The 20,730-nt window shown below is 51.3% G+C and overlaps 1 protein-coding gene and 2 long non-coding RNA genes across 8 annotated transcripts in view; 1 reads left to right on the top strand and 2 right to left on the bottom strand.

The window, feature by feature from the left end:
* ECE1 (endothelin converting enzyme 1) overlaps window positions 1–6,240 on the bottom strand; it is a 133,578-nt gene extending 127,338 nt beyond the window's left edge. For 3 of the 4 annotated variants that reach the window (XM_065528373.1, XM_065528381.1, XM_065528379.1), the window contains exon 1: window positions 6,112–6,240. In XM_065528373.1, coding sequence (XP_065384445.1) covers window positions 6,112–6,114 — 3 coding nt within the window. In that variant the 5' untranslated portion in view covers window positions 6,115–6,240. Of the gene's footprint in view, window positions 1–528; window positions 668–6,111 lie in introns of all 4 variants that reach the window. The other variant, XM_045378906.2, reaches the window with a different exon arrangement.
* Window positions 6,241–6,395: 155 nt separating this feature from the next.
* Window positions 6,396–8,939, top strand: LOC123570208 (uncharacterized). 2 transcript variants are annotated; one of them, XR_012424930.1, is made up of 2 exons: window positions 6,396–6,543; window positions 8,422–8,939. It is a non-coding gene; the product is annotated as an uncharacterized lncRNA (long non-coding RNA). The 2 variants fall into 2 exon arrangements; XR_006694241.3 differs by having other exon boundaries at window positions 8,419–8,939.
* A 6,148-nt stretch (window positions 8,940–15,087) lies between these two features.
* LOC123570205 (uncharacterized) overlaps window positions 15,088–20,730 on the bottom strand; it is a 55,765-nt gene continuing 50,122 nt past the window's right edge. For both annotated transcript variants that reach the window (XR_010583782.1, XR_012424913.1), the window contains exon 3: window positions 15,088–17,411. This is a non-coding gene — a long non-coding RNA (uncharacterized lncRNA). The remainder of the gene's footprint in view (window positions 17,412–20,730) is intronic.

The following is a 20,730-nucleotide window of genomic DNA, read 5'->3' as shown; positions in this document are numbered from 1 at the left end:
TAGTAGATGCTCATTTTGTCTCTCAGTCTTCCCACGTGTAAAACAGGGGCCTTGAAGTAGGTGGTTCCTAATCCCCTTTTCATACAAGTGCTCTACGGTCTTTAGAAGGCCCAGAAGCCAGGCCCCCCTCCCTGATGTTAGACCCCCACCAAGCTGATTTCCTGAACGTTCTCCAGAAACTTGCTCCCCTGTTTACATCTTACCCCAGGAAGTCCGAAGGGGCCGTGTTGGGAGGAGGGAGCCATTCCTAGGCTTGTCAGCCTACCAAGACAGGCCTGGGGCATCCCAGCCACCCTGCCCTCAGGGGCCCAAGGAAAGGGCAGGCCTCCAGCCCTGGACTCCCAGTGCCACCCTGACAGTGGGGTTCTGCCAGCACTGGTTGTTCATTAAACTGTGCCCCTCAGACTATTAACTCTTCAAGGACGGGTAAACTGCCCCTCCTCATTTTTATGCGTCCAAAGCTCGGTGTCTAAGAAACACTCCACCAAGTTTTGCAATCTCTTCTGGGAAGGCTTCCCCGATACACACCTATGGCCAGGATGACTCGGGAGCTGCATCCCCAGGTTGGCACGTAGCATTTTCTACCTCATTTCAGAGCGATTTGGGAACTTGTTCTTTCTCCTCTATTAAAGGGTCTGGAGACCAGGGCCCTTGGCTGATTATCTGCCTGGAAGGATGAGGGGAAAGGTCAATGAGTGTAGGAGAAGGGACTGTGTGGGACCTCTGGGGCCACAGCCTCCTTCTGTCTTCGCTGCCTGCTCTGGGCAGCATGCCGGGAGTGTGGTTTGGGCTAGAGGAGGACTGGATGGTGCCCGCAGCACCACCTTTCCCCCAGGGTCACTCCAGTTCCCTCCTCACTGGTTTCCCAGCCTTCAGCCTCACCCCTTCTACTCACTTGCCACAAAGCAACCTGTGACCATCTCAGAATGCAAATCCGACCATGTCACTCCCCTGACTCTAAACTCCTCAGTAGGCCAGGTGTGGTAGCTCACACCTGTAATCCCAGCACTGTGGGAGGCCGAGGCGGCTGGATCACTTGAGGTCAGGAGTTCAAGACCAGACTGGGCAACATGGCGAAACTCGGTGTCTACTAAAAAAATACCAAAGGTAGTCGGGCATGGTGGCGCGCCTATAATCCCAGCTACTTGGGAGACTGAGGAGAATCACTTGAACCGGGGAGGCAGAGGTTACAGTGAGCTGAGATCGCGCCACTGCACCCCAGCCTGGGTGACAGAGCGAGACTGTGTCTCAATCAATCAATCAATCAATAAAATTTAAAAAATAAACTCCTGAGTGGCTCCCCACTGCCCCGAGGATTGAGCGCCAGGTCCTTCATATTACCATCCCTGAGTGTACCCTCCGGGGCCACCTCCTAAGCATAGTCCTCTGCGCTCCAGATGAACCATCCGTGAAGGTACAGCGGTCTGTACTCTGGCGCATTCTGCTCCCTCCACACCCCGCCCCCCAACACTCTTCCCAGTCCCACTCACTCTACATTATGGCTTTAATGCCATGTGTTCAGGGAGCCTTTTCTGATCCTCAGGTCAGGTTCCCGGTCCACTCCCACAGCCCCCCGCGTGTCTCCTTGGCAACAGTAATTGCGCTTGTAATTTCCTGCTCTGCATCTGTCTGCCTGCCTGTCCATCAGACTGTGGGAGAGAAAGACCTATAGTCTCACTCACACTGACCACAGCCCCCATGCTTCGCGTTGTGCCGAGCAGACTTGTTTGGTGAGTGAATGAATGAAGGAATGAATGAAGCCCTTTGACTATGGCCGGGGGCTTACCCAGTCAATTGGAGAGAAAAAAATTGAGCAAAACCACAAAAAATTGTAAACATTTGCTCATGGTTCCTCTCTCACCGTAGACGTGAAAGTGTGGACTTGGCCAAGCTGGCTTTCTGGGCTAATGCCCAGAACATTCTGCCAAGCCCACCCTGTAGCCCTCTCATGCCTCAAATCCTGTTCTTCCCTTGGCCTCCCCAACTCTGCAGGGAAAACAATGTATTTATTCTTTAACAAAAGGTAATAACATCCTTGCTTACCAAAAGAGTGTAGCAATGCAAGGAGGCCTCAGTAGCCCAGTTACCAGCAGGGGCACAGGCTGCCCAGGGTAAAGTACGCACAGTGCCCTGGGAGCCGCGTCTGGAGTGGCTGAGAGGCACCAGAGTGATGTGGGGGCATGTGGTTAGTCTCCTAGCTTCAAACAGTAACACTTCTCCCTACTTTTTTTTTTTTTTTAAAGATAGGGTCTCACTATGCTGCCCTGGTTGATCTTGAACTCCCGGCCTCAAGTGATCCTCCTGCCTCGCCCCCGAAAAATGCTGGGATTACAAGCGTGAGCCACCGCCCCCGGGCTCCCGCACATTCTTAATAGTTCCCACAGTGTTCCCACATCCGTTGGATCCTCACGATATCTTGAGAAGTGGAGCAAATCTGCCCCACTTTGTAGGAAAGGGGGCACAGAGTGGGGGAATGGCTGACCCAAGGTCACACAGAAAGCTGGTAGTACATGAGGATTCAAACCTGAACCCTGGGTCCTCAACTGCTGTATAGTAAAGAGCATTCTTAACCCACAGCGGTAGCCTCAACTCAGCCCCAGCTTGGAATGTGAAGGAACATTCTCAAGGTGCCACAACTACAGATGGGGGATGATGGGTTGGGCTTCCTTCTCCAAACTGTTTGCCAGGTTAACCCTCCAAAAGTCAAGGAGGTTTGTGCCTGCTCTGGTACTCTCTTGCTCTGTGACCCTGGGCAACCTCCTTCACCTCTCTGTGCCTGCTGCAGGGTAGTTTGAGTACAACTGGAGGCAGGAGATACAAAAAGCCTCCTCGGAACCCTCGGCCCACGGCCTGCACTGGGAGTAGGCAGGGGAGAGGGTCCATCCGAGGCCTTGGAGAACAGAGGCCTTTAAGAACAGCACTGACTCCCTGCCAAGGGGTCAGAGATGTGGGTGGGGAGCTGGGGACCATCGGGGAGATTCAGCCAGGCACAACAGGAAACACATCACACAGACACAGACACACACACATAGATACACACACAGACACACACACACACACACCCTGCAAACACGCCCCATTAGGAACCCAGGGGCCAGGGACAATTTGGCCACACTGCAAAGAAAGGAGTGCTGGATTTGTTTAAAAGCTGCGGAGCAGGAGATCCAGGGAATAAACACTTGATCAGTCCCGAATCACCCCGGCCTCAGGAATGACAGCACGGGAACCAATGTTTAGAGGAAATTAAAACTACAGGAGCCAGGGAGGCCTGACATCAGCCTCCACCCCATGCATGCACAACCGGTTAACAATCCACCGTGGACTTCCTCAGCCTCGCACTCTCTGGCCCCAGCAACCTTTCCGCCCTCTTTCTCTTCTCTTTCCTGGTCCTTCCATAGCCAGGTGCCAGCCCAGCCCCATTCTGGGCTTTCTAGGAGCCTGTCCTGTGCACTCACACCTTTGCTCCTCTGTCACACAGGTCCCCCTCCCGGGATATCCCTTCCAGTTCAGATGTCACCTGCTCCATGAAGCTTTCTCTCATCTCTCCAGCCTGGAGAGAGCCCTGCTTGGCATATTTCTACCTCTCCAAGGGCGTGCCAAAGAGCCTGAGGACCAGTGCAGACATTTATGGCCTGGTGGACGCTCCCTTAACACTGTTTATTCGGTCAATTCTTTCCTCTCTCACACGGGGTTTGGCTTAGAGTAAGGTTCAACACATCCTGGCTGAATGACAGACGAAAGTATCACGGTCTCCTCCCTACAACGTGACAAACTTTCATCCTTCTTTCAGACCAGCAAATAGGTGGCCTCTGTCCCTGTGCTGGAAGAGCCAGCACCTAGCCCTGGACAGATAGATGACGGGCCTTTGTTCTTGGATTCCAGAGACATCCCCCAGGCAAAGAGGTTAGATGTTAGGTAGAACTTCCCAGTGTGGGTTCAAGGTTGGAAAAGAAGGGAAAACTAAGCAGTACTGAAGCAAAATACTCTCACTTGGGTTATCTCACCCTTCAGAAATAAGCGTTATCATCTCGTCTTGCAGATGAGGAAACTGAAACTCAAGGGTGATGCTTCAACTAGACCAAAGTCCCTGTGGGGAAGGGGAGGAGATGGGGCTCAAACACAAACTGGTTTGATGCCAAAGCCTGGGCTCTTCACAATGGGCTGGTGGGCTTCTTGGGTTGTAAGGATCTATAAAGTGTCACCAAAGCAGAGTGAGGGGACCTCTTTCTTTTTTTGGTGGTTTTTAAGGAAGAAAAAATTTTCTTTATAAGTAACTAAGAGGCCGGGCGCGGTGGCTCAAGCCTGTAATCCCAGCACTTTGGGAGGCCGAGGCGGGTGGATCACAAGGTCAGGAGATCGAGACCACAGTGAAACCCCGTCTCTACTAAAAATACAAAAAATTAGCCGGGCGCGGTGGCGGGCGCCTGTAGTCCCAGCTACTCAGGAGGCTGAGGCAGGAGAATGGCGGGAACCCGGGAGGCGGAGCTTGCAGTGAGCCGAGATCGCGCCACTGCACTCCAGCCTGGGCAAAAAGCGTGAGACTCCGTCTCAAAAAAAAAAAAAAAAAAAAAAAAAAAAAAAAAATAAGTAACTAAGGGTGGGCTTAGAGGCAGAGGGGATCGATCATACAACCTCAAAGTCTCACGGCCTTTTAGTGCCCATACACTGAGACTTTAAATCCAGTGCTGGTCCACAGATAGTGCACTTCCTGTCACGGAAACGTCTAGGCAGGGCATTACAGCGGAGATTCCTAATGGAGGAGGTAGGTTGAGTCCCAGGTGGTCTCTAAGCACCTTCAGGTATAGAACTAAGCCATAATTCCACTGCTTCTGACTCTAGTGAGGCAACTGGTGGTGCCTAAGTGAGGAAGACCCTAGCTGGGTGAGAAGAGAGAGGCCTTGGAAGGGAGAGATGGGGGGGGTTATAAGGGGACTCCAGCTCTGGGCAGAGCAGGGGTTGGGAACCACTGTGGGACTCTTCAGCTTTACAGGGGGTCCTGTCCTGCTCCCATCCAGGCGCCCTCCGGCTTGGCAGCATCATCACAGAGAAGAGGAGGTGGCTGGATCACAGGTACTGGCAGCCACCGTCCCAGGCATATGCCCTCCTCAGCCCTATATGGTGACTTGGACCCACTTCACAGGGCACAGAACAGAACTAGGAGAGGGAATCAGAGTGGCTGGTCCATGGGGAAAGAAGCCAAAGAGAAGTAGATGGCTCCCTCCCCGTGACGGAGAGGCCAGCACCCTGCCCTGGACAAGTGGACAAAGGGCCTTTGCTCTTGGGGTCCAGGGACAATGCGCCTCCCAACAGCCCCCCAGGGAGCCCAGCTTGGATCAAATGAATTTCTCTTCTGAGACTTCAGAGAGCCCCATGAAACGCCCCTCCCCAGTTCCCCTTCTCCCCGGTACCCCTGCCTATCGCAGTCAGCACTTGGCCTCAGCAAGTCCCTTCTCTGAGGACCCATCCACCGAGAGATGCTGGGGAGACCGGATCGCTGGGTGCAGGGCCCCCGAGTGTTCCCTGGTCTCTGACAGCACCGACCTAGCTGTCCCGCCACCACCTACACCCCTTAGGCCACAGCTGGATCAGCAGTCCCAGAGGGCCGCAACGTAGCCCTCCGAATGCGCCGGGAGTGGCCACCCACGGTGCCCCAAGGCGAGCCCCAGACCGACCTCAGTGTCCCGGGACGCTCAGGTCCAGCTGCATCCAGGCACCTCGGAATCGCCGCCACCCGCGAGCCCGACCCAGCCCGGCTGCCCTGGGTCTCCAAGCCAAGCCGAGTCCAGGGACTTCAGAACAACCCAAACCAGACCGCAGCAACCGTCCCCAAAGCGAGTCGGGGACCCCAAGCCCCCCACATCCGGCCGGGACCAGAACCAAGCTCGGCGCGGCCGCCCCCGACGGGACCGAGCGCAGCGCCGACTGGAGAGCCGCGCTCTGCCCAGGCGCCCCCCGACTGCACGCCTTCCAAGGGCCGGGCGGGGGCTGCCGCTGCAGCCGGCGCCCAGCCCCCCGCGAGTCAGGGCGGCCCCGGGTGCCACCCGCGGCGCCGCTGCCCGGGACCGTCGAGGCTGGGTTGGACCAGACCAGACCTCCGGACGCGGCACTCACCATAGCTCGCGTGCTCCTCCCCGGCTCCGCGCCGCTCCCCGTGCCCGGCCCCCGATTCCCAGCTCCGGACTCCCGGCTCCCAGCCCCGCTGCTCGGACAGCTCTGCTGCCTGGCCCCGGCGGCGCGCTCGGCTCCAGCGGGCGAGCTCGCGGCTTCGGCGCCGAGTCCCGGAGGGGCGGGGCCGCCGCGGGGCCAATGGCAGGGCGCGGGGCCGGGGCCTGGGTGGCGCAGCCAATCACAGCCGGAGGCCGCACTCCCCGCGCCCGCGCGGGCCCTTAACCCTTGGCGCGCTGGGAGCCGGCTGCCCGGGCTGCGCCGGGACCCTGGAGGGCAGGCGCAGGCGGGAGCTGTAGCTTCGGGGTGCGGGGTCCGGACCTTGCCGAGACCGGCGTTGGGAGCAGGCAGAACAGACAAGAGGCTCGATTGTGTCCGGTGCGGGGCGCCGGGAGCCTCGGCGACCTTTGTCTCCTGCCTGGCTCCTGCACTGGAGTGTGACCCAGGGCGCTGCAGCTGCGTGTGTGTGTGTGTGTGTGTGTGTGTGTGTGTGTGTGTGTGTGTGTAAGAGTGAGGAGAAGAGGAGACAGAAACGGGGGGAGGGGTGGATTCCGCGTGCCCGTGTGTTTATGTGTTAAGGAAAGCCCTGACTATATTTGGGATTTGTTGCTCTGTGTGTGTGTGTGTGTGTGTCCGCTATAGTTGGTGTTTGTTGCTCTGTGTGTGTGTGTGTGTGTGTGTATGTGCTATATTTGAGGTTTGTTGCTGTGTGTGTGTGTCCGGTATATTTGGGGTTTGTTGCTGTGTGTGTGTGTTTGTGTGTGTAAGAGAGGAAGAGGGAGAAGAGACAAAGTGGGGGAGGGGTGGGTTCTGCGTGCCCGTGTGTTTATATGTGAAGGAAAGCCCTGACTATATTTGGGATTTGTTGCTCTGTGTATGTGTGTGTGTGTTTCTGCTTTATTTGGGGTTCATTGCTGTGTGTGTGTGTCCGCTCTATTTGAGGTTTGTTGCTGTGTGTCTGTGTGTCGCTATATTTGGGGTTCGTTGCTGTGTGTGTCTGCTATATTTGGGGTTCATTGCTGTGTGTGTGTGTCTGCTATATTTGAGGATTGTTGCTGTGTGTGTGTGTCTGCTATATTTGGGATTCATTGTTGTGTGTGTGTGTCTGCTATATTTGAGGATTGTTGCTGTGTGTGTGTGTCTGCTATATTTGAGGATTGTTGCTGTGTGTGTGTGTCTGCTATATTTGAGGATTGTTGCTGTGTGTGTGTGTCTGCTATATTTGGGGTTCATTGCTATGTGTGTGTGTCTGCTATATTTGAGGATTGTTGCTGTGTGTGTGTGTCCGCTATATTTGGGGTTCATTGCTCTGTGTGTGTGTGTCTGCTATATTTGGGGTTTGCTGCTGTGTGTGTTTGTGTGTCCCCGTGATAGAGGGGTGAGGGAGGGAATGGTGGGAAAGCAGAGAGAAGGAGCCGTGGCTCTCCAGGCATGTGAATTTGCAGGTCCAGGAGAGACACTGTCTCCATGTGTAGGTTTTGTGAGGGCAAGGGAAGGAGGAAGGAACAGAAGACAGCCTGCCTGTGTGTGTGTGTGTGTGTTATGTGGTCTGCATGTTTGGGTCCTGTTGTGCATGCCTGTTAATGTGGTAGAAAGAAACGTGGTGTCCCTGTTGTAAACAAGCTGAGAAAAAACCCTGGGGTTTTGTGGTGTAGTTTGTGTGTGTTGTGTGTGCCCACACAAAAGAGGGACGTGGCTGTGATTTGGTACAACTTTGTGTGTAACCCAGTTTGCAAGAGACATCGAGATAAAAACATTGCGTGTGTGGTGACACTGTGGTCTTTGTGTGTGACCGTTGTGTAGCTTTTGTGATCATCTATATTTGGGTTGGGCTGAGAAATAAACTACTGTGTATAATGCATAATGAGTGCATGTTCGGGACAAAGACCTCCTGGTGGCATTGGGATTTGGGCTTTGAAGGATCTCTAAGAGTTCGTTAGGCCATACAGAATGTTCATGAGGTCAGAGGAAAAGACCCGGGGACTCCTGTCTATCAGCCAGCCGGGTGAGGAGGCTGTAGTGGTGGGTAAGGGGGTGAATTTGGAAACAGATAACTTATTGCCAGCACGGAAGAGGAGGAGCAGCTTCCTGCAACCCCTGCCCAGGTGCTGACCCAGAGTGACCCTCGATGTGTCTAGGCACACAGAGTCAGTTCCAAAGCAGACCGTCTGCTCCTGGGCAGCTTGTGTGGGAACCTGGAGGGCAGTGGGCGGGGAGGGGGAAATAACTTTCTATGTTGCTCCCTCCTTCCAGCAGCATTCCGAATTCTTCAGTGTGGAGGACTCAGGGAGGTCGAAAAGCTCCTTGAGTGCAGCAGTTGGGAGCATGGTGAAGAGGGGAGGGTCTGGCCATGTCCAAAAGGTGACCAGACCTGAAGGTCCAGAGCCTCCTCCATCATGGGGAACTTAAACCATCAGCTTCCCTGGCCTGGTGTCCGATTCCTGACCATTCCTCGGGTGTCTTCCTGAGAATCATAGCCTGATGCCTGCAGAGACATTGAAGATCCAGGGACACACACAAATGAAACCCAGCTATCCTGGCACTCCACTTGCCAGCAATGTGATTATGGGGGATGCTCTTCTCTCTGAACTCCCGTTTTTGCCTCTGTAAAATGGAGTTCATAGTTCTTGCCCACCTCACTGTACTGATGTGAAGATTTAAGGAGTTAATGTACCTTGTGGGCCTTTTGTAACTTACAAACTGCTAGAAAGCCTTTAAACATTGCTCCATTTACATAAAGTTCAAAAGTAAGCAAAATTAAACCTGTGCTGTCAGAAGTTAGGTTTGTGTTATCTTTGGGGAGGGAATGACTGGAAAGGGGCACCAGGGAAGCTTCGGGGTGCCAGTAAGGGTTAGGTATGGAGGAGGGGGTAGTTCAGTTGTGAAAAATTGAGCAGTCTCCTTAGGATCTATATGCTTTTCTGTCTCTGTTATTCTCCAACAAGAAGTTTCCAAAAGAAAAAAGGGCCAGGTGCAGTGGCTCATGCCTGTAATCCCAGCACTTTGAGAGGACAAGGCAGGCAGATCACCTGAGGTTAGAAGTTCAAGACCAGTGTGGCCAAGATGGCAAAACTCGTCTCTACTAAAAATACAAATAAATTAACCAGGCAAGGTGGCGGGCACCTGTAATCCCAGCTACTCAGGAGGCTGAGGCAGGAGAATCACTTGGACTGAGGAGGCGGAGGTTGCAGTGAACCGGGATCACGCTGCTGCCCTCCAGCCTGAGCGACAGAGTGAGACTCCATTTCAAAAAAAAAAAAAAAGGCCGGGCTCAGTGGTGGATCACTTGAGATCAGGAGTTCGAGACCAGTCTGGCCAACATGGCAAAACTCCATCTCTACTAAAGCTACAAAAATTAGCTGGGTGGGGTGACGAGTGCCTATAATCCCAGCTACTCCAGAGGCTGAGGCAGGAGAATCACTTGAACCTGGGAGGCGGAGGTTGCAGAGAGCTGAGATCGAGCCACTGCACTCCAGCCTGGGCAACAGAGTGAGACTCTGTCTAAAAAAAAAAAAAATCAGAAGGTCAGGTATAGGTATTATAACCACATTTTAATCACTCATGAAATGGACATTCTGGAATGCTCTATCAGCCCAGGGCAGAGTACTGGGGACACTAGATTAAGTAAGGTGTGGTCCTGGCTCTATGAAAAAAGCAGAGGAGAGGCCGGGCGCAGTGGCTCAAGCCTGTAATCCCAGCACTTTGGGAGGCCGAGACGGGCGGATCACGAGGTCAGGAGATCGAGACCATCCTGGCTAACACGGTGAAACCCCGTCTCTACTAAAAAATACAAAAAACTAGCCGGGCGAGGTGGCAGACGCCTGTAGTCCCAGCTACTGGGGAGGCTGAGGCAGGAGAATGGCGTAAACCCGGGAGGTGGAGCTTGCAGTGAGCTGAGATCGGCCACTGCACTCCAGCCTGGGTGACAGAGCGAGACTCCGTCTCAAAAAAAAAAAAAAAGAAAGAAAAAAGCAGAGGAGAGAGGTGGTGGCTTTCTTGCTTCCGAAAGGGGCACATTAAGGAATGGGGCGGGGCGGGCAGGGAGTGAGGGGCAGCATGCCCAAACCCACTCCAAAGCCACTCACCTGGCTTGACAGCAGAATCAGGACTAGAACCAAGGCCTCCCAAGGTGATGGCTGACTCTCTTCCATTCTACCAGGCTGCTCCAGAAAACGCAGCCCCTGGTCTTATGCTGCTCAAAGGGAAGCAAGTGAGGTTTGCTGCCAACTCTGACCCTTACCTCCACCTCTTCCGGGATCCTCAGAGATCACCTCATCCAAACAGCTTTCTGGGAACGGCCAGCCATAACACGTGCTAAGCATTTATTCTTATGCGCCAGACACTGTGGCAGGTGCTTTGCAGCATTGTCTGAGTGATTCTGACAATTCTATATGGTAGAGGTTATGATTCCCACATCACCTCCATATTGCAGGTGAGAAAATCAATGTTCAGAGAGGGAAAGTGATTTGCCCGAGGAGAAACAGCAGTTCGAGGGGCTTTGCTCCTTTGCTGGCATGCAACTGCTGTTGTGCGCATTCGTGGGCTCGCCACGCCCTCTGACCGACACGAGTGGTTGTATGACAGGAGAAGGTGTCGCTTGTTAGACTGCTGGAGACTGAATGAGATGTGGGGAGTTGCCTCTTCCAAATACTCAAGCCTTTGGGCACAGGGTCTGCCCCATCAGATCATCAGGGCTCAAATGCAGAAAACCAACCTGAACTGGCCAGAGCCAAAAAGAGGGAGCTTCTTTGCCTGTGTAACTCAAAGTACAGGAGCAGAGCTAGCTTTAGGCATGGCTCCAAGAGGAGCTCAGATGATGTCATTAGGATTCAGTCTCATTTACTCTGACTCTAAAGACGGCTTCCCTCCCTGCTGGCCTCATCTGTTGGCCTCATGATGACAAGATGGCTGCCCGCAGCAGTGGCTCACATCCTACTCTCTTATCAACTCCCAACAGAAACAGGGACTCACTTTTTCCTACAGTTCTAATAACCGTAGGAAAACTGAGTCTAGTCAACTGCCACTGAGACGAGTGTCAATTCTTCTGCCAATCACTGTGGCCAAGGGTTCTTATTAGCCAGGAAGTGAGACCCTGGAGATAACTGGCATTGTAGTTTAGGTGTGGGTTTCCAGCCATGCAGCCTCAGGACTCACCAGGATCCAAAAGGAATCTCCCAGAATGTGTGGAGAGACGTGAGTCACAGACGTTCAGTATATGGCCACGGCTATCACTGGCATTATTCTTCCTCCGCTTTGCCTCTGTCATCATCTTGTACAGAATAGGTGTTTGGTAATGACTAATACACAGTAGGTGTCTAGAGAATCCCTTTTGTTTGGCTGACTTTTTGCTTTTAGAGTAATACCACGTGCCAGGTCAGAGAGAGGCTGGACACACTGAGCGACCCGCAGGCACGCAGACAGAATGAGACTCACTGCAAGAGCTTTTGAATTTTTAATGTTGTTTTGTCTTCCATAACTGAGCTGAAATACTGTCTAGGGCACCCGGGGAAATCACCAGACTCTCCAAGGAACAGTAACCAGCCTGTCTAAGAGGATACAGTCACGAACACAGCAGAAGCAGCTCTGAAGAGGCTGGCAGGGGAGGGGACTCCGTGCTCAGAGGCAGGGTGCAGGCAGGCAGAGCTGGTCAGGCTCAATGAGGCTCTTCCTGACTCATCTAACCCTCCAGTGAGGTAGCCAGGACCCCTCCCCCTGCCCTGGGCCCCTGATGAAAGACTGGGGATCAGGCTATCCCCCCTGACCCCCCTCTCGTGTCTCCCTGGGCCACCAATTACTCTGATTCAACTGGGCAGTTGAGTTTCTGTGAAGGACAGAGACCCACGAAATCCAGTAATCACTGCTATTTATCGAGTCTGTGCCAGGCGCCATACTGCGAACTTCACATGATTTAAATACAAGAGCAATGGAATATACTTAGGATACTTAACTTTATCGCCGCTTTTACCTTACTTTTTCTTCTCTCTGCCCTGATTTCCTTAATTAATTTTGGGAAAAAAAAAAGAAACTATTTTTTCAAATTTCGAATGTAATACATGGTCACTCTAAAACAGACAATACGGTCCAGGCACCATAGCTCAGGCCTGTAATCCCAACACTGCTTTGGGAGGCCAAAGCAGGAGAATTGCTTGAGGCCAGGCGTTCACCAGCCTGGCCAATGTAGTGAGACCTTGTCTCTACTAAATATAAATATATATATACGTACACATATATATTTTTTGTTTGTTTGTTTTTGTTTTGAGATGGAGTTTCGCCTTGTTGTCCAGGCTGGAGTGCAATGGTGTGATCTCAGCTCACTGCAACCTCCACCTCCTAGATTCAAGCTATTCTCGTGCCTCAGCCTCCCAAGTAGCTGGGATTACAGGTGCCCACCACCATGCCCAGCTAATTTTTGTATTTTTAGTAAAGACAGGGTTTCACCATGTTGGTCAGGCTGGTCTCGAACTCTTGACCTCAAGTGATCCACCCGCCTCGGCCTCCCAAAGAGCTGGGATTACAGGCATGAGCTACTGCAACTGGCCTCTACTAAATATATTTTTAAAAAATTAGTCGGGGCTGGGTTTGGTGGCTCACACCTGTAATCCCAGCACTTTGGAAGGCCGAGGCAGGTGGATCACGAGATCAGGAGATCAAGACTATCCTGGCCAACATGGTGAAACCTCGTCTCTACCAAAATACAAAAAATTAGCTGGGCATGGTGGCATACACCTGTAGTCCCAGCTACTCCGGAGACTGACGCAGGGGAATCACTTGAACCCGGTAAGTGGAGGTTGCAGTGAGCCGAGATTGCACCACTGCACTCTAGCCTGGCGACAGAACAAGATTCTGTCTCAAAAAAAAAAAAAAAAAATTTAGTCGGGCATGGTGGCACAAGCCTGTATCCCAGCTACTGGGGAGGCTGATATGGGAGGATCACTTGAGCCCAGGAATTCAAGACTTCTGCACGACACCCTGTCTCAAAAAGAAAAAGAAGAAAGAGAAAAAAGTAAAATAGATAACGCAGAAATGAATACAATGGGAAGAAACAGTCCCTATAATCTCACTCCTCAGATATTAACCATTAGAAACTCCTTGATGTGATTCTGCGTTTAGCTGAATTGACAAATGTATGCCCATTTTGGGAGAGGGAAAACATTATTAACGTTTTCAGAGCCTCCTTCCTCCCTGTCCTCTCTGAGGAAGGAAACTTGGTGTGTTAGGCAGCTGCAGCCTGGGCTTTATCTTGCGGATCTGGGTAATGGGTGGAGGTGGGGGAGAAAGAAGCTACAAGAGAAAGGGCAGAGGTTGTAGGGTGGGAAAAATGGGGAGAGGCTGAAGTTTTGAGGGAGTGTTTGGGGGATCCAGACGCAGATTTGGGGGCTGCTGTGCTGTGAGATACTGAAAAAGAGTGAGGGGTCAGACAGTGAGAGAGAGAGAGAGAGAGAGAGAGAGAGAGAGAGAGAAAGCAGCAGGGAGGAAATTGGAGGAAGTTTTACTGAGATTATGGATGATATCTGCTTTAACATTCTCAAAAGAATTGGATAAATATTTAAATTGCTTTGCAGTTTTGTTTGTTTGTTTGTTTCAGAGGAGGAAATAGTGTTTCTAATTCAACGGGGGGCTGAGACTGGCTTTGGGTGGAGTAGCTTTACCCAGATTACTTTTTTATAAACAGAAAGCTCAATTACCTTATCATCATAAAAAGAAAAACTGCTAAAATATCTTGTCTAGGTAATGTATGCCAGTCACTGTGCTAAGTACTCCTCTGTATTCGTTTATTTAATTCTACAATAGCCCAATGGGGGTGGGTACTACTATTATCCCATTTTATAGACAAGGAAACTGAGGCTTAGAGAGATGAAGCAACTTGCCCAAGATCACACAGCCTCCAAGTGGGAGAGCTGGGATGAGACAATTTGTCTATTATCTTAACTTTCTGGTAAACGCAGTTGTTTTGTTTAAATTGATTAACTCATTAATTTTGCTGTAAGAACCTTAAGGAAGATTCTTATTGATTGAGACAGAGTCTCACTCCATCACCCAGGCTGGAGTGCAGTGATGTGATCTTGGCTCACTGCAACCTCCACCTCCCAGGTTCAAGCAATTCTCCTGCCTCAGCCTCCCAAGTAGCTGTGATTATAGGTGTGTTCCACCACGCCCGGCTAATTTTTTTGTATTTTTAGTAGAAACAGGGTTTCACCATGTTGGCCAGGCTGGTCTCGAACTCCTGACCTCAAGTGATCTGCCCGGCTCAGCCTCCCGAAGTGATGGGATTACAGGTGTAAGCCACCACACCCAGCCAGAAGATTTTTTTTTTAATAGTAATGGGGGTCTCAGTATGTTGCCCAGGCTGATCTTAAACTCTGGGGCTCAAGGGATTCTCCTGCCTCAGCCTCCTGGGTAGCTGGGGCTTCAGGCATGCACCACCACTGCGTCTGGCTCTGTTTTATTTGTTTTTTGTGAGTTGCTGCAAATGCCTTTCTGTTCATGATAGAGTAAGGATATACATAAATAATAGTTAGGCATGTACCATCACGAAGCCACCCCACAACTCCTTGCCGTTATCTGTGTTAAGAAGCTGAAGCCGGGCAGGAGCAATGGCTCACACCTGTAATCCCAGCACTTTGGGAGGCTGAGGCGGGCGGATCACAAGGTCAGGAGATCGAAACCATCCTGGCTAGCACAGTGAAATGCTGTCTATACTAAAAATACAAAAAAATAGCCAGGCGTGGTGGCGGGCACCTGTAGTCCCAGCTACTTGGGAGGCTGAGGCAGGAGAATGGCGTGAACCCAGGAGGCAGAGCTTGCAGTGAGCCGAGATAGCGCCACTGCACTCCAGCCTGGGTGACAGAGTGAGACTCCGTCTCAAAAATAAAAAGAAGCTGAAGCCGAGTGGGACATGGACACTAATCTAGAGAAGGCAGCTTTTAAGTTGTGGGATTTGAACTCAGCTGTTTTTTTTGTTTTTGTTTTTGTTTTTGTTTTTCTGAAGAATCATACAGAAGTTGGAATTACTACGGTGAGGAGTAGGGTTGCATTTCAGTTACCCTGGTACAGATTCACAGACCCTGAAGGCTGGACCTGGACGAGATGTCCAGAGTTATCCGTTCCAGTCCCTGCTTTAGTTTATGACGCTCTACTGCAGTTTCTTCCACAGGTGTCACCTGGCCCGAGTGTGAACACCTCCGCTGGTAGGAGACTTGGTTTTGCAGAGAGCACAGAGGCAGGGGAAAGTAGCTGAGAAAGCAGGCCAGGGTGGAGCAGTGAAGGGGAAGGAATTCCTGAGACTTAGCTGGGATGAGCACAGGGGGACTGCCAGAGGGGACAGGAATGCAGCCAGAGTGGAAAAACATTTCCTCAAATGCCTTCACTACAATATCAGTTCTTTTATGTACAGCCCTTCCAAGTTGAGGGAGTAAAAGTATGTTATTTCAAAGAAACAAGTTCCCCCGGAGCCAAACTACTATAACAAAGTATATTTCCCTTTTTGCCTTGGCTGCTAGGAAGCCCTTAGATAGGTTATATATTCAACCTCGGTAACAAACTCAGTCCAGGCACCTGATAGATTTATCTCTATATTTTTCTAATGGCTTTCCATCTCTTTTTATTTGTTTATGTATTTGAGATGGAGTCACACTCCGTGGCTCAGGACAGAGTGCAGTAGTGTGATCTCGGCCCACTGTAACCTCTGCCTCCTGGGTTCAAGCGATTCTCCTGCCTCAGCCTCCTCAGTAACCGGGATTACAGTCATAATTAGCTAAGCACCATCATGCTAATTTTTGTATTTTTAGTAGAGATGGGGTTTTGCCATGTTGGCCAGGCTGGTCTTGAACTCCTGACCTCAGGTTATCCGCCCGCCTCAGCCTCCCTAAGTGCTAGAATTACAGGTGTGAACCACCACCCCCGGCCTCAATCTGTCTTTTTAGATTAATGTTTTATAATGTTTGCTTTAACACTGAACAACTATCTGAATGTAAGACCATCGCCTCCTCTAAGAAGCCTTCCCTGTCTGTGCCGCTACAGCCCCCCTGCATTACTGCTAATGTAGCATCTCCCACTGTCTTGTTCAGTCTGTTTACTCTCTTTGTTTCCCCTACCTAGGCCCAATTCTGCAACTCCAGCTACAGAAACAGGGACCAGCACATAGCTGATGCTCCATAAATTATTAAACCCTACAGAAAGGCTCTTGTAGGAAATGAGGCCTGATTAATAAGCACCTCTTCTCTGCATACACTATCTCATGTGGCACTCACATGACCAGTATCTTAACAGATGAAGATCCTGAGGGTCAGAGGGGTGAAGTCATTTGCTCCTGGTCACACAGCCTGTAAGTGTCAATGAAGGATGTGAACCCGACTCTGTCTGATTTTAAAGTTCCTGCTCTCCACCGTGGCTTTGTACGTCATCACTGTGGTTCTTTCATGTGGAGGGGAGAACCTGAGGACTCCAGCTGCAGCTGCCTATGGAGGGGGGCGGGGCCTGGGAAAAGTCACTCAGGGTCCCTGGGCCTCAGACTTCTCCTTTTTTTTTTTTTTTTTTAAGACAGAGTCTCACTGTGTCGCCCAGGCTGGAGTGCGAGATCATGGCTCACTGCAGCCTCAACCTCTTGAGCTCAAGTGATCCTCCCACCTCAGCCTCCCAAGTAGCTAGGACTACAGGTGCACACCACCACACCTGGCTAATTTTTTTTGTATTTTGTTGTTGGTGTTGAGATGGGTTTTTGCCACATTGCCCAGGCTGGTATCCAATGCCTAGGCTTAAGCTGTCCAGCCACCTTGGCCTCCCAAAGTGCTGGGATTACAGGTGTGAGCCACCACACCTCAGCAGTCTCCTCCTTTGTAAAATGAAGGGGTTGGATCAGCAATTGTCAGCCCCAGGGGTCCGTTTGCATCACCTGGGGAGCTCTTAAAAGAGACTGATTCCTGGATCCCACCTCAGGTCAATTAAGCCAAAATAGCTGAAGGCAGGTCCCAAAGTTCATGAAACTCTCAGGTGATCTGGATGCTGGAGAGAGCTGAGGACACTAAACTCGCCCCTCAGTGAGGCCCATTGCAGGAAGCCCCTCGACCTGGCATGATGGAAAGACCAGGGCTGTGGAGCCAAGTGGGCATGGGATCTGATCCCACATCTGTTCTTTCGTATACATCAACATCCTCGTTCAGCACAGGAGAGCAAGGCTGGTGAAGTCTGAGGTCTCGTAGCGAAGAAGTGACATTGTGGAGGTTTCAATCCTGGTCTGCGCTCTGGAACTGCAGGATATTGAGGAGGGTCTTAGACAAGGAAAGGAGGTGTGGGTGGGCAGGTTCACTTGGAGCCTGTGTCTGTCCTGGCAGACCTGAGGCCTGGGTGGGGCCCGTCTCGGGGATCCCAAAGCCATCGCTGCCCGTGACTCACACTGTTTTCATAGCAGGTGTTGGGGCAGCATGAAGTCACCCACACCTCCCACACCTCTCACACCTCTAGCCTCCTAGCCTAGCACGTGCCCAGACACCTCCACCACCCATGGTGCCCCAAGCCCTGGGCAGTGACAGGCCAGTGTGGACAAGCCAGCCAGCCTGTGTGTGATTGGGGTGTTGGCATTGGCTGCAAGAACACACTGACAGGAAGGCTGATGCCAACTCAAGGCACAAGCAGAACTTTTTCCAAACACCCACCCCATTGCTCCTGTGCCCGGTGGTCTTGGGCAAGTCCCTACACTGCTTTTTTTTTTTTTTTGAGACGGAGTCTCGCTCTGTCGCCCAGGCTGGAGTGCAGTGGCCGGATCTCAGCTCACTGCAAGCTCCGCCTCCCGGGTTTACGCCATTCTCCTGCCTCAGCCTCCCGAGTAGCTGGGACTACAGGCGCCCGCCACCTCGCCCGGCTAGTTTTTTTTGTATTTTTTAGTAGAGATGGGGTTTCACCGTGTTAGCCAGGATGGTCTCAATCTCCTGACCTCGTGATCCACCCGTCTCGGCCTCCCAAAGTGCTGGGATTATAGGCTTGAGCCACCGCGCCCGGCCCCTACACCGCTTTGACAGTCTACAACATGTGTATAAAAGCATGGCTCATGGGGTTCCCATGAGCTCCAGAACACCGAGCTCTTAACCCCCACAGAGTCAGACCAGGCTGCCCCTCACCTGGACTGGCTCCCCCATCTTTCTTCCTTTTAGGTCTCAGTCCAAATGTCACTCTCCAGAAAAGCCTTTCTTGTCGACCATCTTTAAGGGAACTCTCCTTTTCTTCTCCCTCACTGCACCCACCTCATTTCCTTCATTGTACTTATCAGAATTTCTTTTTTCTTTCTTTCTTTACTTTCTTTTTTTTTTTTGAGACAGAGTCTTGCTCTTGTCACCCAGGCTAGAGTGCAATGGTACGATCTCAGCTCACTGCAACCTCCACCTCCTGGGTTCAAGTGATTCTCCTGCCTCAGCCTCCCAAGTAGCTGGGATTACAGGCACGTGCCACCACACCCGGCTAATTTTTTATTTTTTGTTTTTAGTAGAGACGGGGTTTTACCATGTTGGCCAGGCTGCTCTTGAACACCTGACTTCAGGCGATTCACCCACCTTGGCCTCCCAAAATGCTGGGATTACAGGCGTGAGCCACTACACCCAGCCACTTATCAGAATTTCTAATTCTAAACATGGTTTCTTGGTGACTTATCTATTATCTAGCTTTCCAATCAGATTACAAATCAAATGTAGGTACTGTCCTTTTGTCATGTTGTCATGTCTCCCTCTGAGAGACAAGGTCTCGCTCTGTCACCCAGGCTAGAGTGTAGTGGTGCAATCACAGCTCACCGCAGCCTCGAACTTCTGGGCTCAAGTGATCCTCCTACCTCAGCCTCCTGAGTAACTGGCATCACCACGCCTGGCTACTTTTTTCCTTTTCTTTTTTTTTAGATAAGGTCTCGCTCTGTCATCTAGGATGGAATGCAGTGGCATAATTATAACTCAGCCTCGAGCTCCCAGGTCGACCTCACCGCAACTTCAACCTCCCAGGCTCAAGTGATCCTCCCACTTCAGCTTTTCACACAGCTGGGACTACAGGCACATGCCACCATGCCCAGCTAATTTTTTTTTTTTCTATTTTTTGTAGAGATGGAGTCTCATTATATTGCCTAATCTGGTCTCGAACTCCTAGGCTCAAGTGATCCACCTGCCTTGGCCTCCAAAAGTGCTGGGATTACAGGCGTGAGCCACTGCATGCAGACCTGGCTAATTTTTTTAATTTTTTTTTTTTTTTTTTTTTTGAGACGGAGTCTGGCTCTGTCACCCAGGCTGGAGTGCAGTGGCGCTATCTCGGCTCACTGCAAGCTCCGCCTCCCGGGTTTACGCCATTCTCCTGCCTCAGGCTCCCGAGTAGCTGGGACTACAGGCGCCCGCCACCTCGCCCGGCTAGTTTTTTGTATTTTTAGTAGAGACGGGGTTTCACCGTGTTAGCCAGGATGGTCTCGATCTCCTGACCTCGTGATCCGCCCGTCTCGGCCTCCCAAAGTGCTGGGATTACAGGCTTGAGCCACCGCGCCCGGCCAATTTTTTTAATTTTTAGTAGAGATGAGGGCTCACTGTGCTGCTCAGACTTGTCTCTGTCTCCTGGCCTCAAGTGATCCTCCCTCCTTGGCCTCCCAAAGTGCTGGGATTATAGGCATGAGCTACTGCACCCGACTCGTCGTGTCTCTCTATTGAGGCATAACCTACACGCCATACCATTCATCCATTTTAAGTGTATAGTTCAATGATTTTTAGTAAATTCAGAGTTGCGCCATCATCACCACAAGCCAGTTTTGGAACACTTGCATCACCCCCTAAAGATCCCACCCTAGCCACTTGCAGTTAATCCCTGCTTTTGTCTTCAACCCCAGGCAAACGCTGATCTGCTTTCTGTCTCTCTAGTTTTTCCTTTTCTAGAAATTTCACATAAATGGAGCCAGGCGCGGTGGCTCATTCCTGTAATCCCAGCACTTTGGGAGGCCAAGGCAGACAGATCACCCAAGGTCAGGAGTTTGAGACCAGTCCGGCAACATAGTGGGATCCTGTCTCTATAAAAAATTAGCCGGGGCAGTGGTGCACGCCTGCAGTTCCAGCTACCTAGGAGGCTGAGGTGAGAGGATTGCTTGAGCCCAGGAGGCCGAGGCTGCAGTGAGCCATGTTTGTACCACTGCACTCCAGCCTGGGCAACAGAGCAAGACTCTGTCTCAAAAAATAAAATAAAATACAATAAAATGAAGAGTTAGTTAAGGCTGCAGGAGTCCACAGCTCAGAATCTGCTGAGAGCAGGAGAGAGGACAGGAGAGGGGAGAGTGTAAGGACAGGCAAGATTTCCAAAGGCAAATGCTTGTCAGGAGGTAAGTGGGCCACATTTGGGGGAAACAGGCCCTCCTACCCTACAGATGGAAGGAAGAGTTGGTTCAAGAATTCTCAGGACAGTTGGTCTTAAAAACATATCCCTTTTCACCCAGAAATTCTACTTACGAATTCCTTTAATTATGGAAATAATTAAAAGTATGCATAAAAGTGTAACTACAAAAATGTTCCCTCGCAGAGTAGATTATGGTAGAAAAAAATAGAAACTCATTATGTCTATCAT

The sequence above is a fragment of the Macaca fascicularis genome, chromosome 1 (assembly GCF_037993035.2).
Source record: "Macaca fascicularis isolate 582-1 chromosome 1, T2T-MFA8v1.1".
NCBI classification, from domain to species: domain Eukaryota; kingdom Metazoa; phylum Chordata; class Mammalia; order Primates; family Cercopithecidae; genus Macaca; species Macaca fascicularis.
This window is presented reverse-complemented; position numbering and strand designations above follow the sequence as displayed.